The sequence below is a fragment of the Malania oleifera genome, chromosome 3 (genome assembly GCF_029873635.1).
Source record: "Malania oleifera isolate guangnan ecotype guangnan chromosome 3, ASM2987363v1, whole genome shotgun sequence".
In the NCBI taxonomy this organism is placed as follows: Eukaryota; Viridiplantae; Streptophyta; class Magnoliopsida; order Santalales; family Ximeniaceae; genus Malania; species Malania oleifera.
Genome location: NC_080419.1, coordinates 126,374,955 through 126,393,437, shown reverse-complemented (window position 1 = coordinate 126,393,437; position 18,483 = coordinate 126,374,955). Strand labels below are relative to the sequence as shown.

Below are 18,483 nucleotides of genomic sequence, written 5' to 3'. Positions count from 1 at the left end.
ATTAGTGACGGATTTAAAAATCGTCACTAATAATGGGTCAATAGTGTAACGACCCGGAAAATAATGGTATTTAAATAATAAAGAGTGAGAGAAATGGAAACAATAACGGAAGGAGGCAGTAGACTTCATCGACGACATTGCATTTTGGAGAATGTAATTTTAAGGAATTTCTAGGGTTCGTCGATGAATACAAGGATTCGTCGACGAATGTCTTCAGGATCTCGTCGACGAGGTCCCATTTCGTCGACGATAAAATACTAAGCGAGGATTTTGGGTTACTCTGAATTTCGTCAACAAATGGTAAGGTTCATCGATGAATTTACTGAAGGACTCGTCAACGAGGTGACGTGTCTTGTCAACGAGGTGACGTGTCTCATCAACGAAGCTGGACATATAAATAGTGCAAACTCGGATTTTTATTCAAATTTCAGTGCTCTCTCTCTCTCCTACGGTCTCTCTCCCTTCTCTTTTCAATTTCGGCCCCGTCAGTCGCCAGATTGACGATCTAAGACCACCACGACGTTCCTAACGGAGTTCTCTTCAAGTTTTCCAGAATGGATCGTTGGTGAAACGAAGTTAGAATTCATCACAAATCCAGGGTAAGGTCTTTTATTCAGTTTTTGGCTTCCTAGCAGTTATAGGAAATGATGTAGGCCAAGAAATATTAATGTTTTGTTCTGAGATTTATGATTTTCAAGGTGTTGAGTGGAGAACCTGCGGGTGTTGGACCCGTTATAGTAGGAAATTTTTAGCAGGAAACAGTTAAGGGAAATATGTTATGCTAGGTTATATGAATATGTTTTCAGTATGAAATTATAAATGTTCCACCAAAGTATTGTTTACAGTAGAGATTTATACAATTTATCAAATGTGATTAATATATTTTAAAATTACTGTGTGGCTTGAGAATATAGATATAGTATAAAAACATGATTTACAGTTGTAACGCCCCAACCTGGATCTGTCAGGGAGCACTACATCTCTCCTCCTCCACTTGGACTAGACAACAGGGAGGGCGGGCCTTATCGGACTAATGAATGGCCCCACATATCAACACGTGTCATTTTCAGTGTGTTTTTTCCTCACTCACACACTTCCTGAGAAAACTTCCCAAGAGGTCACCCATCCTAATATTGCTCCAAGGCAAGTACGCTTAACCGTGGAGTTCTTATGGGAAAGCTCCCGAAAAGAAATGTGCACCTTGTTAATATAGGTAGCAACATCTAATCTTTTTAAGTCTTTTCATCCATGGAGTATCACATGCTCATCACACTTCCGGTTGGGTGTTGGCTCTGATACCATCTGTAACCTGGGTCTGCCAAGGAGCACTACATCTCTCCTCCTCCACCTGGACCAGACAACAGGGGGGCGGGCCTTATCGGACTAATGAATAGCCCCACATATCAACACGTGTCCTTTTCAGTGTGTTTTGTCCTCACTCACACAGGTTTCTCAGGAGGTCACCCATCCCAATATTGCTCCAAGGCAAGCACGTTTAACCGTGGAGTTCCTATGGGAAAGCTCCCGAAAAGAAAGGTGCACCTTGTTGATATAGGTAGTAACATCTAATCTTTTTAAGTCTTTTCATCCATGGGGTATCACAACAGTATTTTCGGAGATGTGTTTTACAGAATATATAGACAGTGAATGTATTTTACAGCAATTACAAAAATACCATAATTATACAGTTTTACAATACCATGACAAACAGATTCATAGTTAATTACAGAAATACAGTTGATATAGAGATACAGCTTTCTACAGCGTCATGATTTATACAGTTATTACAGAATCATGGTAAAACAGATAGTTGTATATAGAGATGTATTATATAGTATCAGACCCTGTTGGACCATACAGTTTATAGAGCACGATACCGTAGCTACATACAGTTTATAGAGTGCAACCACCTATTCAGATAATATGTGGTATAAAGGTCGATTGCATAGAGTCCACGAGTGGACAGACTCCCCATCAGATATGGGTTGAGAAGGGCTAATCAAACTATGGAGTATAGTGATTTATTCCTGGTTAGCCAGTCAGGGTAAATCTCGCCTACAGGCCGCACAATAGGTCAATAGTGATGCATTTACAAATTCGTCACTAATATATAAAATTTTTTTATTTTTTTTAAAAAGGGCAGTATTAGTGACGGTTTTCAAATCCGTCACTAATACTCTGAACTAAATTTTTTTTGTTTTTTTTTTTAAAGGGAAGTATTAGTGACGGTTTTCAAATCTGTCACTAATAACAGGACAATAGTGCGAATTTGTAAATTCGTTACTCTAAGAATTTTTTATTTTTTTAAAAGGGTAAGTATTAGTGACGATTTTTAAATCTGTCACTAATAATGGACCAATAGTGACGAATTTGTAAATTCATCACTAAGATTCTGCACTAAAAAATTGTAATTTTTTTAAAATAATAGTAGTGACTGTTTTTTAATTGTCACTAATGTTTATCTTTTAGTGACGGATTTAATTCGTCACTAATACCATAGAAATCGTTGCTAATATTTTTCCGGGATAATTTTTTATTCTTTGTTTGATTTTTTCTAATTTTTAGTGTTGAAACTACTAGTGATGGATTCAGTTCCGTTACTAATAGTGTCGTATTAGTAATGTATTCAGTTTTGTTACTAATAGTGTCCTATTAGTAATGGTTACTATAACCATTACTAATACGACACTATTAGCAACGAAACTGAATCCGTCACTAATAGTTTCGTCACTAAAAATCAATTTTTTTTGTAGTGTAGTGACCCATTATCATGTTCCATGTAAGTATCAAATCACTCCCTATATAGACAACAATGAAAGGAGCAACAAGAATCCAGAGTTCAAGTATCTTGAAAATTTAAGAATTGTTGCATGAAGCAACCAGTAAAAGTTCTTCATCATCTAAATTATTTGCCACTACACTTCCAGAGCTTGATGGTCAATCTTTCTTGTCTTCCTCTTTGTTGAGTCTTCTTCTAACCTCCTTTGACTTGAGAACCCTAGAAACCTCTTCATAGCTATAGTGGATTCCCTATAGAGTAGTATCTTAATCGAGTGTTCAAATGAAGAACGAAGAGAAGATAACAATATTAGCGCTTTATCATTACCTTCAATCCTCATATCCATTTTGAGCAAATTGTTGAAAAACTAATTGAATTGATTCATATGTTGATTTAGATCCCTACCCTCAGGCATATGAAGAAACATCAATAACTTCTTCAAGAGCAATTTGTTAGTATTGCTCTTCGACACATGCGAGCTCTCTAATTTCATCCATAAATCCTTGGCAATTTTAACCTTAATAACATCGAATACAACAAAACTGCCAAAACAAAATCTCATAATACTAAAGGTGATCTGTTCTAATTCCACCCAATCATCTTCATCCATTTTCTCCAATTTCTCTTTTTTTCAATGCCCTATAAACCTTTTGTTGAACTAATAGGTCGGTTACCCACATTGGCCATAGACTGAAGTTGTCACGGCCCAAACCCCCAAATGGGACCTGCAAGGATGAAAATATAATCCAACCTGTCCCTGTATCTGATAAAACAATCCAAAGATACAGTACAATGGATGAGGGTCCGACCTTGTGGGTTCCCAGGCATCCTAAACACATCCAATCACAACATATATGCAGTGGAAAAAGGTCATTCTATTACAACATATACAGTACCATACGAGAGTCTATACAAGATCAGAACACTGCTCTATCAAAACGTACAAACGGGTGCCCAAACACATCTCAAAATGGCAACCTACTAAAAATACAATCCTAACACTTACCCAAGCGTTAAACGCAGTACATCGGTCACTACGCTCCCTACACCAGGACGCTAGTTCCGGTTACTCGAAAGACCTATAAAAATGTACGTACAGCAAGGGTGAGACACCTCTCAGTAAGGAAGAACACAAGTTATATCGGTGTGTGGCATTTGAGTGTTATCATGATACACTAACATGCTTGGATCAATAGTCAAAACAATCAACACAGTTCCAGTGTAACAACCCGAATAAAATGGAATTGGACCAATTAAGAAGGAGAGAAATAGAAACAGAAACAGAAGAAGGCCGTAGACTTCGTCGACGAACACAGCGCTTCGTCGACGAAGAAATGCCGAGAGGGGTTTTTGAGCTGACTAAATTTCATTGACGAGGAGTGGATTTTATCGACGAAATTTGTGAAGGACTCGTCGACGAAGGTCGGGCTCGTCGATGAAATCCCCTGTATAAATATATAAAAACCCGATTTTTAATTACTTTTCACGCTTCTCTCTCTCTCCTCTCTCTCCCCTTCGGCTCTCTCACTCTCTCTCTTCAATTTTGGCCCCAACAGTCGTCGAATCAAAGATTTGAGGCGACCACGACGCTACTGGTAAAGTTCTCTGCGAGTTTGCCGGAGCGGATCGTCGGGAAAACGAAGTTGGAAATCATCCTAGAGTTGAGGTGAGGCTTTTTAAGCCAAATTAGACTTTGAGGTAGTTATAGAAATTGATGTAAGCATGAAAATACGGATGTTTAATACTGGGAATTTTGAGTTTCAGGGTATTGAGTAGGAAATCCTATGGGGGTCAGGCTAGGATTTTAGGGGGCTTTCTCAGTAGTCAGGTAAGGGAATAAACTAAAGCAGATATTTTCCATGCAAGCTATTATAATTTATGAGTACATTTATTTTCAGAAAAGCATATGTTATATTTGTTTATCATATATGAAACGTATGTTTGGAAAATACTGCTATTATGATTAAAAGTATATGTATGTACGAGATATTAGAAATGATGATTTTAAAACATGAAGCATGACTTTAAACGGCATATGTGTGGCATGAACATTACTTTTATGTGAAGTGAATCATGATGTGAACGATTTTACAAGCGAAGCATATTTTCAGATATTATGAAACGATAAGTATATTGTGATAGTTTTGACGATTATATGATGAACGATGTATTTTTAGAATGTAACTACCTGAAACGATTGCGGCGCGAGGCCGTATTTATTATATTGTCGGCACGAGGTCGTATTTATATTTTGGCGCGAGCCACACTTATATTATCAACGCGAGGCCGTATTTATTATGTTATCGGCGCGAGGCCGTATTTACTATGATCTTGGCACGAGCCCATATGTATGATTTTCGCGAGGCCGTATCTATGTTTTTAGCACGAGGTCGTGATGATATTATGTATGATCATGTACTATATGTTATTACAACCAGGATGTTAGTTTAGTTCAGACCAAGAGCTCGGTACCGTAGCTATGGGTAGATCAGATTTGGCGCGAGGCCGTATTAGTGCTAACCATTCCACGAGGGGATGGGAGATGGATAGTCGACGTGGCTTTCAGTAGAGTGTGGACGTCCACCTGGCAGTCCAGACCAGGGTGTGGCGAGCCCATCGTACTTACAGACATATTTGATTCAGCAGTGATCGGCTAGCCATTGTCGGGTCCCGCCTTCGGGCTGCACAACCCGTCATGGGGGGTAATACATGACATTAACTAGCTATTCATCCTGGGTATATTTTTAGTACTACAGTTACAACAGATGTTTTTATGTATGTTATTACGATGATAACATATGCTTATGTATGTTATGATTTATTAACAAATATGAAGGTACATGATCATCCAGTATGATATTATGATTATTTCTAAAATTATGAAATGTACTATATATGTATAAGCACATTAAATGTTCATGTTGCCACACAGATGTATTTAGTTTATTTTCCTTTACTGAAAAGTGTCTCACCCCCAACATTAATTAACTTTTCCGGAAACCCAGAGAGACTGGCGGGTCAGGGCCGCCGTTGAGTGATTGGTGCTTCCCTACTAGAAGGGTAAGCGTCGAACTAGGACTAAGAGATTTTTGTTGTATGGTCTTAGTGATGTTTTTGACTTTTGGGAGATTGTACATATAAACAGTACATTGATGTTAATAGAAACTCTGGTATTATGTTTTATGATTGGATGTTTAAGATTTTTATGTTTACTGCTACTAGGTTTTTCGCTGTGTTTGACAGGTGTCCCCGCAACCCACGGGTTCGGGTCGACCATTTTATTTATTATGTCGTATTTTAATGAGGGACGTTACATCTAGTATTTTCACAAACCAAGTAATACAATCTGGTGTCGTCACACCCTTCGGCTCAAAGCCGGACTATCTAGTGGTATTTCACACCCTTCGGTAAAAATCGGTGATCTGGTGGTATTTCACACCCTTCGGCAAATGCCGGAAGTCTGGTGATATTTCACACCCTTCGGAAAACGCCAGCAGTCTGGTGATATTTCACACCCTTCGGCAAACGCCGGCAGTCTGGTGATATTTTACACCCTTCGGCAAATGCCAGTAGTCTGGTGATATTTCACACCCTTCGGCAAACGCCAGTGCCCCCGGTAACCTGACATAGCATCAGCGTTGAACCGGTGCAGATCTGGTGTTCGCACACCCTTCAGCTCGAAAGCCGGCCAATCCAGTGGTATTGCGCACTCTTCGAAAAAAGCCGAATTATCAGACCTGGAACAATTCGGAACCCCGTTCCTATTTCACCAAGATACAACATATGCATGCTCATATAACCAAACAAACCACACCCATTTGGTAATCTAAATCATGATTTTCCAAACAAATACAGTTTAACCAAGTCAAGACACAGCCATCCCAATATCCCAGTATAAATCAACATATATCCTCGATTTTCAACAAAACTAAGGATGCAGCTTGTCGCCCCCTTTTTTTTTAAAACTGTAATAATGAAAAACCCATAGTTTTTCCCGTTAGATCCTCCCAAATGAGTAGTCAAAACACACACAGGACTGTTAACCACAGTTCCACCGAGTTCGATTTCAAAAATAACCGATATAAACACAGTTCCCCTTACCTTTTCCCCGAAAAGTAAATCCCGAACTTCAAGGCCCCTAAATAGTGAACCGAGTTCCAAAACCTACAAATCACAGTACAGAATATGCTCACGACACTGTTACCTATAAAACAACCGTATCAGAAATGAAAACCGAGCCTTACCTCGATTTTACTCCAGAACTCGAAAATCTCTGAAATGAGATTCCGATCCGCAGAAGTTGAAGAAAATCCTTCCATGATCCTTGTGGTAACTTCAGATTTCCGATTCCATCGACGATTGGCGAAGAAATCTAGAGAGAGAGAGTAGGGAGAGTTTTAGAGAGAAAGAGAGATATCTTTGAAGTTTCTTAGTGAGGAAGTAATGAAATTTTCTATTTATAGCCCTTTGACACAGCCCAATTCGTCGACGAAATGGTGCCTCCGTCGACGAATCTTCCACTGCCTTCATCAACAAATTGGTGGCCTCGTCGACGAAATTGAGATCACCGGTTTTTTCGAGACTCCTTGGCTTCTCCTCGTCGACGAGTCTCTAAATTTCGTCGACGAGAAGAACAAAGACTTCGTCGAAGAAATCGGACTTCGTTGACGAAATATGTCAAATTCTTAATTTGCCCCTCTCTTATTCATTTTAACTCATTTATCACGGTTCGGGTTTTTACAGAAGTTTCCTTTACCATTGAACTTTTTGAATCTAATCTTCACCCCGCTCATCCTTATTTTGTTCCAAATGCAAATCCTAGGAAACCTAGCACAAACTTGGTGCTTTGATACTAATTTTTATAAAATTACGTCCAAAAATTATGCGCACACATATACAACAAATAAACAAATAGAGAAAATAAAAAGAGAGATAAAGAACACGAATGTACTTGATTTGATAATATACCTTCGTCCACAAAGCTCCTTCGTAATTTTCACTATCAAATGAAAACTATTGTGAAATTTCAATCTTCAGCTACAATACGTATATAGTCTAGTCTCGTATGATAATTATAATGAAATTATATTTACACCTCATTCAAAGGTACCACTCCCGTAACACACCCCCGCGAAGCTTTATTTAAAGTAACAAAGAAGTGTCGCGCATAGAGAGCCAAGGATCACGTCCCGACAAACTTTTAGTGGCAATTATTAAAATTTTAAAAAATAATAATAAATTTTGTTTGGAGATATTTCAATGTATTTACAGTGAACCACAATGCGATTGTGCCGCCGCCCTTCCCCTTCCTAGTAAAACTGAGGAAACCTCCAAAAAACAAGAGTAGAAATTAAATAAATATCATCTGTTGCTAAATTATATTATATCGAGTACGTCTAAGAAAGCTGAATCTTACTAAATTAAAAGACGAAATTCTCCGATGGCTGGCTATCAACTTTTCCTCCTTTTTATTATTAAATTTTTTATGTAAAGCCTTAAAATATTTTTTAAAAAAAGATGGGGGCGTTCCTAGGTCCATACGCGCCCTCGTGAAACAAAGAGAGGCGTAAGCGTGTGTCAGACGAGAGAGAGAGAGTTGGGGGTCAGGGGTGGTGAACCTTGTGGGGAGCCACCCGCTTTCATTTTCCGGAACAATCAAAGTAAACAGCATGTCAGCATTCAGCTACCCCACCTCAATTTCCCAATTCACTGAATCCAACCTCTCTCTCTCTCTCTCTCTCTCTCTCTTCTGCTAGCTGCGTCTTCGTCATCTTCGGCGTCATGATACAAATACACTGCAATCCCAACTCCAGCCATCGGATTGACCAAAAAATTCTGTACGAAGACAGCTCAAGCTACAACACGCAGAGTTTTGTTTCCTCACCCATCGTCTCTCCCATTTCACCGTTTATCTCTCATCTAGTGATCTCTCTCCTTCTCAGTACGGTACTCCATCTGCTGCATGAAGTTGAAGCCCGCACACCACCTAGCAGCAGCAGCAGCCTAGTTACCTAGGGGCTACCTCGCCTCCCTCCTGCATACAGGTATATGTCCTTTTACCCTCTCTCCCTAGTCCGTACCCTCTTTGTTTCTTTCTTCCCCTAATTCCTCTTCGCGAATTTCTTGTATGTTTGTATTATTGCCGCCCAAACGATACATCGTCTGCAGCACCCAGTATTTTTATTTTGATTCATCATTAGATGTGTTGACGATTTTCATTTTCGTTTCTTTTCTTTTGCGATACCTGTGTATATATGAATTTGATTTCGTGCGGGTTATTTCATTGCGATCCTTTCCAATCTTTAAATACATATATGGCGGATCCAGTTCCTTAATAATCCATTTGACAAACAGGGTTGTCGATCTGTGCCTAACAAGGAATTTCTTTATTTCCCGTTCGATGGAAAGTTGTAATGAAATCTCTTCTCGCTGCTGAATTTGTGAGTGCAGTTGGATCGACGAACTATTTAATAGAGGCGCCTTCTTGTTGGTGGATTGTAAAGCGCGTGCGCAGGATCTGGGTTGAAATTTGAAGGTAGGTGAGTGAGTTGTATGAGACAGAATACGGGATCTGATTTTTCTTAAGGGGCTGCCGCACGAATCCTGGGTTTCGTATTTCTTCTGGCTGCAAACTAAAGACACATTTTTCTTAATTTCTGCGCTTCAGTTTTTATGGGCAACCAGTTTTTCATGGAAGATGATCAGAACGCTGCGGAATCAAGCTCTCCAATTTAATCATTTTCAAAGGAGGATTTACAGCGCGTAAATCCTGATCACCCAACACCAACTACTCTCTGCAATCCATCCGTCGCTGCGGCCTAGCTTTTGTAACTAATCTACCGGCCGGGAGCGGAGCGGGTTCAGGATCTAGTCTTTGCTGATTAAAATTCTTCCGGAGATTGGCAATTAGCAAGGGTTACCGTATGCAGTTGATCGAAACATCTTCGATCGGTGCCAAGAGCGAAGAATCTGATTTAAGCGTGAAATTATTTTAAATGAATTTTGAGCTGCCCCTCCCCAAAGGTTTTCGAGGAATTGGAGACCGTCTGATTTTGAGCGGCATTATGAAGAACAACAACTACTCGAGAAGCAGCGGTATGGTGATGGAAGGAAAGAACAGAGAAGTATATCATGATAAAAATCATGATCGATATGCATCGGAAGGGAACAACGGAAAGAGAGCATTACGTGCGAGCTACTTCAGCTTGGAGTCGATGCTTCTGCTGCTGTGCTTGACGGCGTCGTTGCTGATCCTCCCGCTGATTCTTCCGCCGCTGCCTCCGCCGCCGTTCATGCTGCTTCTGCTCCCCATTGGCATTCTGGGAGTGCTACTGATATTGGCTTTCATGCCTACCAATGTTCGAGATATCACCTCTTCCTGTGTGTAAACCCATCTCCCATTACTGCAATGCTCATGTTCATTGCGACTTCACTGCTTGTTTCATACCAATTTTTTGTTCTTGCCTTCACATCCTCTAGTGTTCAAACTGCAAAAGCTCAAACAACCCCCAAACCCACCCCCACTAAAAATAAAAAAGGTAGAATTTTTTTTAAAAGGGAAAGCAGAAGAAGAAAGGAACAGAAGAGTTCTTTTTTATTTCTTAAATTTCTTTCATTGAAATGTCATCCAAGTTTTGATATTATAATTATGAGTTATGGCCATGGGTCATGCAGTGCAGGGGTGCAGCCGTGCAGGTGCTGGGTAGATGATTTTTGGCGGTGTCACAGTATAATCCAATTAATGCTGAGAGGGATTTAGAAGAGAGTTAAATTTTGTATTGGAGCCCCTACCAGTATCGGCCAAATTATAGGAAAGTGTCTCATTTGGACTTATCGCCAACCTCCTGTTAGAGTGGGAGATGGAGGGTTAAATAGATTACTGTTTCTGTTTAGTCGGACCGTCACACTAGAAGTAGAACCCCTAGAGCTATCTGCCAAATTATCAATGAAGTTGATCGCATCCACTTTCAGTTATCATTAATTTGGAATCTGCAAATCATTTTTCTATATACGTTTGATTTCTACTCTAGTTTTTTAATAAACTAAGCCAGCCAGCCATCATTAATAAACCCCCATTTCCTTCAGGGGTGGCAAGTTTTGATTTGCAAATTACAATGAATATCAACACGAGATACTGCCGAAAACTCTTGCATTCCCTTCTTATGTTTACGGTAGCTGCTCTCTGTCTCGCATGATTCCTGCAATATCCGACGTAAAACTAATATCTTAAATTCCAATTTCAAAGCTCCAAAAGTACGCCAAAAAATAAATAGTAGGAAAGTATGAAATTTTTTGTAGAACTTTTGAAATAGTTAACAAACATAATAATATAGGTTTTAAGATTAATATATTATAAATTAAATAAATTTATGTTTTATATGAGATGAAAAAATTGTAAACTATTATGTGTATCAAACATATTTGTATTAAACATATTCAATTAATACTTAAAATTTATAAATTATTTAAATTTTATTTATAACACAAATAATAATAATTTAAACATAAATGACTAAATAAAATGTTAAGTTTATTTTTTTATATAATTTTAAAAGCTCTTGTAACAATCTTTTGTTTCAATAAAATACTTCTCTTAAATCTCTAATTTGTATTCTGACTAAATTTCATTCTATAATTAAAATTTTGATAAATTTTACTAAAATTTAGAGATTTCGATAAATTTAAGATAATTCGTTAAAATTTTGACAAAATTTACGTAAAATAAAAATTGACTGTCATTTCAATTTCGTGGGTTATGTAAATTAAAAATTTTGACAAATTTCAATAATTTCCTAGAAATTTAAGGGACGAATAAAACAAAATGCTATGTGCACTGGCGCAGAGTGTTTGCGTGCGCGCATGCGAAGAGGGTGGGAGGGAGAGGGAGACCCAAGATGTATGATGCAAAAGAGAAACTCACAAATCATTACAGCTTTCGTCGCTTAAACCCAGCTTTAACTGTTATTATTATTTGTCACATATACCGGATAGAGAGAACAGGGGGGTGAAAATTCAATAGCTTAAACATAAACATGTTGCTAAGGCAGGCTGCGTGAGCAGAGCAAAAATGGAGGAAGATGATGTTCCAAAACACCGAGAAGCTCTCTGCCCTGGCTCACCTCTTCGAAAGCCCTGTTTCCAAGTCTTCTCGCCGCTTCCACAAGCTGCCCCCTTGCTCGTTGGGATAACAGAGACCCAGCAGCCTTGGCACACTCCCTATACAATGGCAGATATGCTATTGCCACCCTCAGTGGGGCTGGGAGGTCGCTTAAGCAAATAGGAGAACCACCCCACTTGAAAATCCTCAACATGTTTACATAGTGTTCTTCTCCTTGCCTCAGCCCATCCAAGAAAGCTGCCTCGGACCAGTCTTTCCGAAGAAAAGTCCTTAGTTCCGGAGCAACAGCCTCATCCTCAGACTTAGCAATACTGTCAGCCACTGCATAAGTTGCAGCTGGATCACCCAAGAAATCAGAATGTAGTAGAAACGCCACCCCATCTAGAGACCCGCCACTTCGCTCACCTGCAGCCTTAAGAATTTCAATACTTAAAGCTGCAAGTACATGCTGAGGGACATGGGGGAGGAGAAAAGCTGCAATCCCAATTTGGCTGCTAGAAGTGGCAGCTGTCAGCGCAAGGCAGAGTTCCATATCTCGGCAACCCCTTTTCACGAACCATTGCACAACCTGCATGCAGCCCCTCTCAGCAGCTCTCATCAAAGGACCCAAGAAAGCTATGGCATTACCCTCTTCTACAAGACACTCCATTGTGCCAATCTTGCAATAATGGGAAGCAAATCCCAGAGCCAGGTCAACATCAACGTCCAAGCTGTTCCTTTGGGCAATCTAAACAGGCATAAGACAGATTCAAACATAATTAAGAAATAAGTGACCCACAAACTTCTACATGATGAGCACCAATTAGTAACAACCAAAAACCACAGGTCCCTTTATGATCTAAACCTTGAAATTCACCAAGCAATGGACGCAAAACTAAATGCCACAGAGAAATTAAAAGGAAAAAAAATGGCGCATATGAATACAAAAGACAAATTACAAATTTTCAAACAAAACTTTCACTCTCACACATTGCACACACAAATCACAAATATTACGTAGACAAGTGCAGCATCCCACTGCAACCCCCAACAAACACAAACATAGTTCTTTGCATGCATGGGCATGCCTTGGCCACTAGAAGAATGATTATGCATCAGAGAAGCAACAAAAAAGAAAAGGTGGTACTAAATAAATGATCATGTCTAAGATAAGATAATAGCAAACAAAATTAACGCAATTGAGATAAATAGCATACTTGTTTTTGGTACTTGTTCTCAGGACTCATCTAACAAACTTGCTGTAGACCAAGCATGTGCAACCCAGCTTTTGCTTTTAAAAAGGAGAAGATGAAGCAAGTAGACCCTTAATGCTGCCAAAAGATACCTGGCAAAGTTTCTAAGAATTCAAATAAAGCATGCACCCATCCCTTACATGGCCATACCACTTTCCAAATTCACAAAACAAGGGTTTCTCTACAGAAGGAAGGGGGATCTGAAATGTTTTAACCTTAATGGTTATGAACTTAGAAATGGAAGCAGATTTTTTTTAGACAAGAAAAACTATGTTAAAAAAGAAAAGATGAAAGCATGAGATATTCCAAATCAATTTTTATAAATAATATGCTTAAAATTTTATACAATAATAGATAATGAGATACTCTAATAAGGGGGGGTGAATTTTGTGAGATCAATTGTCGAATTTCAAAGTCAAATGATCTCATTAAGAAGGCCAACAAAACCTATTAAATATCAGTTGACGCATTAACTAGTCCTATGTTCCTACAAATGCAATGCAGCTGTGTGGTAGAATCTCTATGCGTGCTCAAACCATGCCAGCAGTAGCAAATCTAGGAGTAAGCAGCAAGGGCAAGTGCCCCCCACTGAAAAAGTTCAAAACAAACTGGGGTGTAAAGGTTAATAGATAAATTGGACAATTACCCCAGTAAGACTATCTTTTATCGCCCCGCAAAAAATTTACAAAAAAGTGAAAGTTTTATAAGTTAAACTCATGAATAATTATAATATCAACTATAATCTTTTCACTTATAATCTCCCTCCAATTGATTTTCATTAGCACCAAGCAGCACAATCCATGAGGTTAGTATTTTAGACTACCACCACAATGTGAGATTGTAAAGCCAATCATCGGGTAAAATCAGGTGTGCTGTTAAAAAAGAAAAGCCATGTAATCTATGTTATCCCTTAAACCCCCATGTTACAAGCATCCACTGAAAAATTTTAGGATCTCCCCTGCTTTGTCCATCCAAACATGTGTCGAACACCAACATTCCTCTGATACTTCTATATGTTTCTTCAACACACTTCAAACAAAAAAATGACATACTATAATCAGAGTGTCATTTTATTCTATTGAAGAAAAATATTAAGATAATTAATAATGGTTTTTTAAATTCTAATATGCTTGTCAACATTTTTTATAGCAAATATACTTGTCAACAATTGCAATACAGTAACAACAACCAAGCCTTCAGTGGCAGTGGGTTTGTCATAAGAATCCTTTACAACATATTCTTTGAATGGGTCATGCCATAAATAGTATAAAAAACATCATAAATACGGACATATAGTTATTTATTGCACGAATGTGTCCTGTTTTTTAGAATTTTTCATGCTCAGTGTCATGTCATATCATCTCATGGTCATATCCCCATGTCCATGTCTGTATTTCATAGAAATGCATGAAGACAATATAACCAATCCTTTCTATATGTTGGTTCAATAGCTTCAAGTTTGAACTCACATTTCCTAGTCATTCTTTAGACTGGACTCGGACAACCCCTTGCATCTTTAACACAGAGTCCAATCTTGGGTGAAGAAAACATGTTTAAAGGATCATTAAGACATGTACCTTGCATGTACAAGCTATGGTTTACAGCTTTGACACTTTATTCCCAACACAAACACGCACCCTATAACCAAGGTGGGCAATTCAGGAGATTCTCGCTCAGGACACAATAGTGACAGCATAATGTATAATTTATTTCCCCTTTCAGTATTTAATATATTATAATTTTTATTCTTTAATACTAAAATTCGAAAAATCTTTTCATATTCAACAACAAGGTCACTTTCATCTGCAAAGTATGTAATAAATAGAAAGAAAAACAAATCCAAATGGACCAACACCATGTACTCTCATAACATCGTTTAAGAAAAGAATTACTATCATGTAAATTACATGTGCATATAAAGAACTAGACAAGACAAGATAGTTTTCAAGACAGATGAATGCAGGACATTTAATAATTTAACCTTACAAAATATTATTGAGAAAAGAAAAGCAACTATAATCCAAAACAGAAACCAGGCTTCATCTTGCCAAATGAACAGACAGTAAAATTACCTGCAATAATATGCGAACAAGTTCAGTGCTTCCAAAACGTGAGGCTTCAAGGAAACATTGGTTGACATTGTCTGCACCCCCCTCTACCAACATACCCAACAATCCTTGGACTGCAGTCGCTGATATCCCAGATGCCCAACCAGGATCAAATGAGCTAGAGAAGAGAGTAAGGGGGAAGCAAGCGGCATCAAAGGCCTCGGTGAAATCTTTTCCAGTAAGTTGGTTGCCAGCAAGATCCAGGAATGTCTTGAATGCAGATAGCTGGAGTTGGATTTCCACAGCCGAGCTGTGACTCACTCTATCTCTATTCCCATGGCAACGAGAATGAAAACCAATACATTTCAGAGCCCATTCAGTGAATTTTTGGACCTTGGCACCAGCTTCTGCCTTCAAGACCTCATCCCCATTACATTCTTGCAGACGCTCATGCAACCTGAAAACAGAATTAAAAAATTGATGGTTTGGCTCATCAACTGCATGCTTAAATTGCCTAATGTAACAAGCACAAACAAACTCACAATTAACAAAAATAGAAAAGAAGATACAACCATTAATGTACATTTCATTAGAAGGCATGAACTAAAAAAATTATTAGCAAAATTGCAACTTGAATTTTAAGTATGGCCATGAAGCGCCATGAAGTGCCAAATGCAGATATTTTTTTTATTTCTTTCTTTCTTTCTTTCTTTCATTCTTTTTATCTATTTGTATAGAATTCCAACAAATTTATTGAGGACAAATGCAGTATTTTTTAAGTGCTAGTAGTGCCTGTATACACAAAAGGAGAGATGGATTACTCATTAAATGCAAATAAAATTAACTCGGTTAACAGAAGGAACAAAACTAACAAAAGGAAAGGGGAAAATGAGATCATCATCTCATTCACTAATCAATGGAAAACAATTGATGGAATTACTCCCTTCATTTGTATAATATTTGACAGATTCATCAAAAAATAACGCTTCGGGTAAACAGAATGATGGAAGAATGTTACTTTGTCCGATGGAAAGAAGTGCCCAATGGTACTGTGACACTGGGTAAACAAAAAAATGCAGTTGTCAGAACCAAGATCTCATCATCAAATTAGGGTTCATGCAGGCATCTCAGATCATTTATCGCAGTCAACAAATAATAATTTTGTCCCATAAATCGATTGAACTAGAACAAAGGAAGAAGCAAATGTCCTAATAACACTATAGGTCAAAATTTCATAGGCCAGTTCATAATGGATTCTACACGTGATTATATTAACATAAGCTATAGAACTATGTCATGCATAATAGGTCTTTATCACTGAATAATGCTAGCTCAGGTCTGATTTTCTCACTAATTGGTTGATCTATTAACTCCTCAAAGTCATCTTTCAGCCTTCTTTACATAATAAATTCTTCAACAGTTAAGATTGCATTTGCAAGTCAAATAATGAGTTTTACCTTTGCGCCATTATGGTTACTGTATCTGAAAGGCTCATTGTCCGGCTCTGGCAAGCAGACACACATGAAGCAAGAAACGAGGTCCTGAGAGCTGCTCTGGTGAAATCACAAGCACCATTAACAATGACCTTCTTTATTAATCCGGTGAGCCCATATAGGTCTTGCTGTGTGCTCAAGAACCATATGGAATCCAAGGAAATGCACAAGGCATCATTAAGGGTCTGTGGATCTGCTAATGATATCAGATTTTCTGCGAGTTCCCAATCACGGGAAGTCACGGCACCCTGAAACAGTCGCCCCAACTCGATCCTGTCTTGTCTGCTGAGTTTTTTCTCATGCCCAGTTTTTTCCTTCCCGAGCTCCAAATCCGTCGGAACCATCCTGGATTTGAGCTTATTGGCACTGCAACCACAGGTCCCAGAGGACACTCTAGTGTCTTCTCTGCCTAAAAGGGGGGCTTCCCTGGAGAATACCACATTACTCCCATCGCCCTTTTGCATAGAAAAAACTTCAATCTCATTTTTTGAACTTGAAATTCCACTGTCATCGATTTCCATTTCAGTGCACAAGGAATCATCGGGACTACTCCCATTTCCCAAATGCAAGCCATCCAGAGAATCAACAGAAAATGTGTCCTTATCCATCCTACCCCACTTGAGAATCCCACCTTGCCTTTACAATTTAGAAAGCCCTCGAGCAGCCAAACAAGCGAGTCATATCTGTGAACACTAAATCTAAACCCTTTATGGTGATGGCGAAAAAACCCGCCAAAGTCAAACTCACTTTCCAGAATCTCAATTCCACACTAGGAACTAACAGATGTCCTGGTGCATAAAACGAAATCTTCGGAGTCTAATCTTTTCCTCCTTCCGCAATCCTCTACTTGAAATGCTTCAACCGAGAAGAACAACAGAAAAATATACAAAGCCTAATCCGAGAACATAAGAAAGGAAACAACTTTTCAATCATCAGCGCTGAAAACCCTCTTCTTGGATAATCAATAAAAAAACGGCTTAGAGGAACCTCATAAAATAATCAAAACAGACAAACTCGGCGCCAAGAGCCCAAAAAATAGTACCATCCATCGGTATACGAAACCCTAGGAACCCTCTTTCCCCTATCCAATCCGCAGAAACCGCAGCGAAATATCAAAGATCCAGAATCGACCCTACGCCAACAAACCCATTTCCATCAATACGCAATCGATACGAAAACAAGAAGACAAAAAGTATATGATAGAACTAACTATTAATTAAGACATTAATTGATGAGCATGCCAAGAATCCCCTTGCAGAAGATAAAAATAGTATTCAAAAGAAATAAATAAATAAAAACAGTACAAAATCTTAGAGAGAGAGAGATGATGATGATGATGATGATGATGAAGGATGAATATTAAGGAGGAGGAGGAGGAGGAGGAAGAGGAGAAGATGTAGTGCAGGGAAGGAGCAGCAAACCTGATTAATTGGGAAGGGAGAGATGGAGAGAGAGGCAGTGCGAAGAGAAAAACCCTGCTCGTCTTGCACAATTTTTAGAAATGACAAAAAATATCTAGGCAAATAGGAGGTGTCCCATCCTCCATTCATCGTTAAAGCATTCTGTAATCTTTTAAAACCAAAATTTTGGGGTAAAGGATACCCACATGGTTTGCCTGAGTTTCCGAAGTAATTAATAATATTAGGACAACTTTGGAAGGATTGTACTGTCCCAATTAATTAAAACAACAAGCTTTTTTTACAGAGTAGTACAAATTATTTTTTTGTATTGAAACTAATAAGTTTAGTTTGATATTGTTTCTATTTTGATTTTCTATTTTTGTTTTTGTACAGTAAAAAAATAGAAAATGTGT

At 38.5% G+C, this 18,483-nt stretch overlaps 1 protein-coding gene and 1 long non-coding RNA gene across 2 annotated transcripts; one reads left to right on the top strand and one right to left on the bottom strand.

Moving 5' to 3' along the window:
- The first annotated feature begins 8,335 nt into the window (after nucleotides 1-8,335).
- On the top strand, nucleotides 8,336-10,335 carry LOC131150386 (uncharacterized). The gene is made up of 2 exons (XR_009135528.1): nucleotides 8,336-8,823; nucleotides 9,230-10,335. It is a non-coding gene; the product is annotated as an uncharacterized LOC131150386 (long non-coding RNA).
- Nucleotides 10,336-11,717: 1,382 nt separating this feature from the next.
- LOC131150385 (ankyrin repeat protein SKIP35-like) lies at nucleotides 11,718-18,278 on the bottom strand. Its single transcript, XM_058101074.1, has 4 exons — nucleotides 18,092-18,278; nucleotides 16,635-17,802; nucleotides 15,202-15,634; nucleotides 11,718-12,624 (listed from the first exon to the last, which is right to left on the bottom strand). Exons 2-4 carry the CDS (start codon nucleotides 17,276-17,278, stop codon nucleotides 11,818-11,820), a joined length of 1,884 nt encoding a protein of 627 aa, XP_057957057.1. The 5' UTR covers nucleotides 17,279-17,802; nucleotides 18,092-18,278; the 3' UTR covers nucleotides 11,718-11,817.
- Nucleotides 18,279-18,483: the final 205 nt, after the last annotated feature.

Excerpts from the sequence above, each read along its gene's own strand:
- LOC131150385 (XM_058101074.1), bottom strand. The coding sequence starts at position 17,278 with ATGGATAAGGACACATTTTCTGTTGATTCTCTGGATGGCTTGCATTTG. Across the intron at positions 15,635-16,634 it reads GTAACCATAATGGCGCAAAG|GTTGCATGAGCGTCTGCAAG; the intron begins GTAAAACTCATT and ends TTCTGTTTTCAG. Across the intron at positions 12,625-15,201 it reads TTGTTCGCATATTATTGCAG|ATTGCCCAAAGGAACAGCTT; the intron begins GTAATTTTACTG and ends ATGCCTGTTTAG.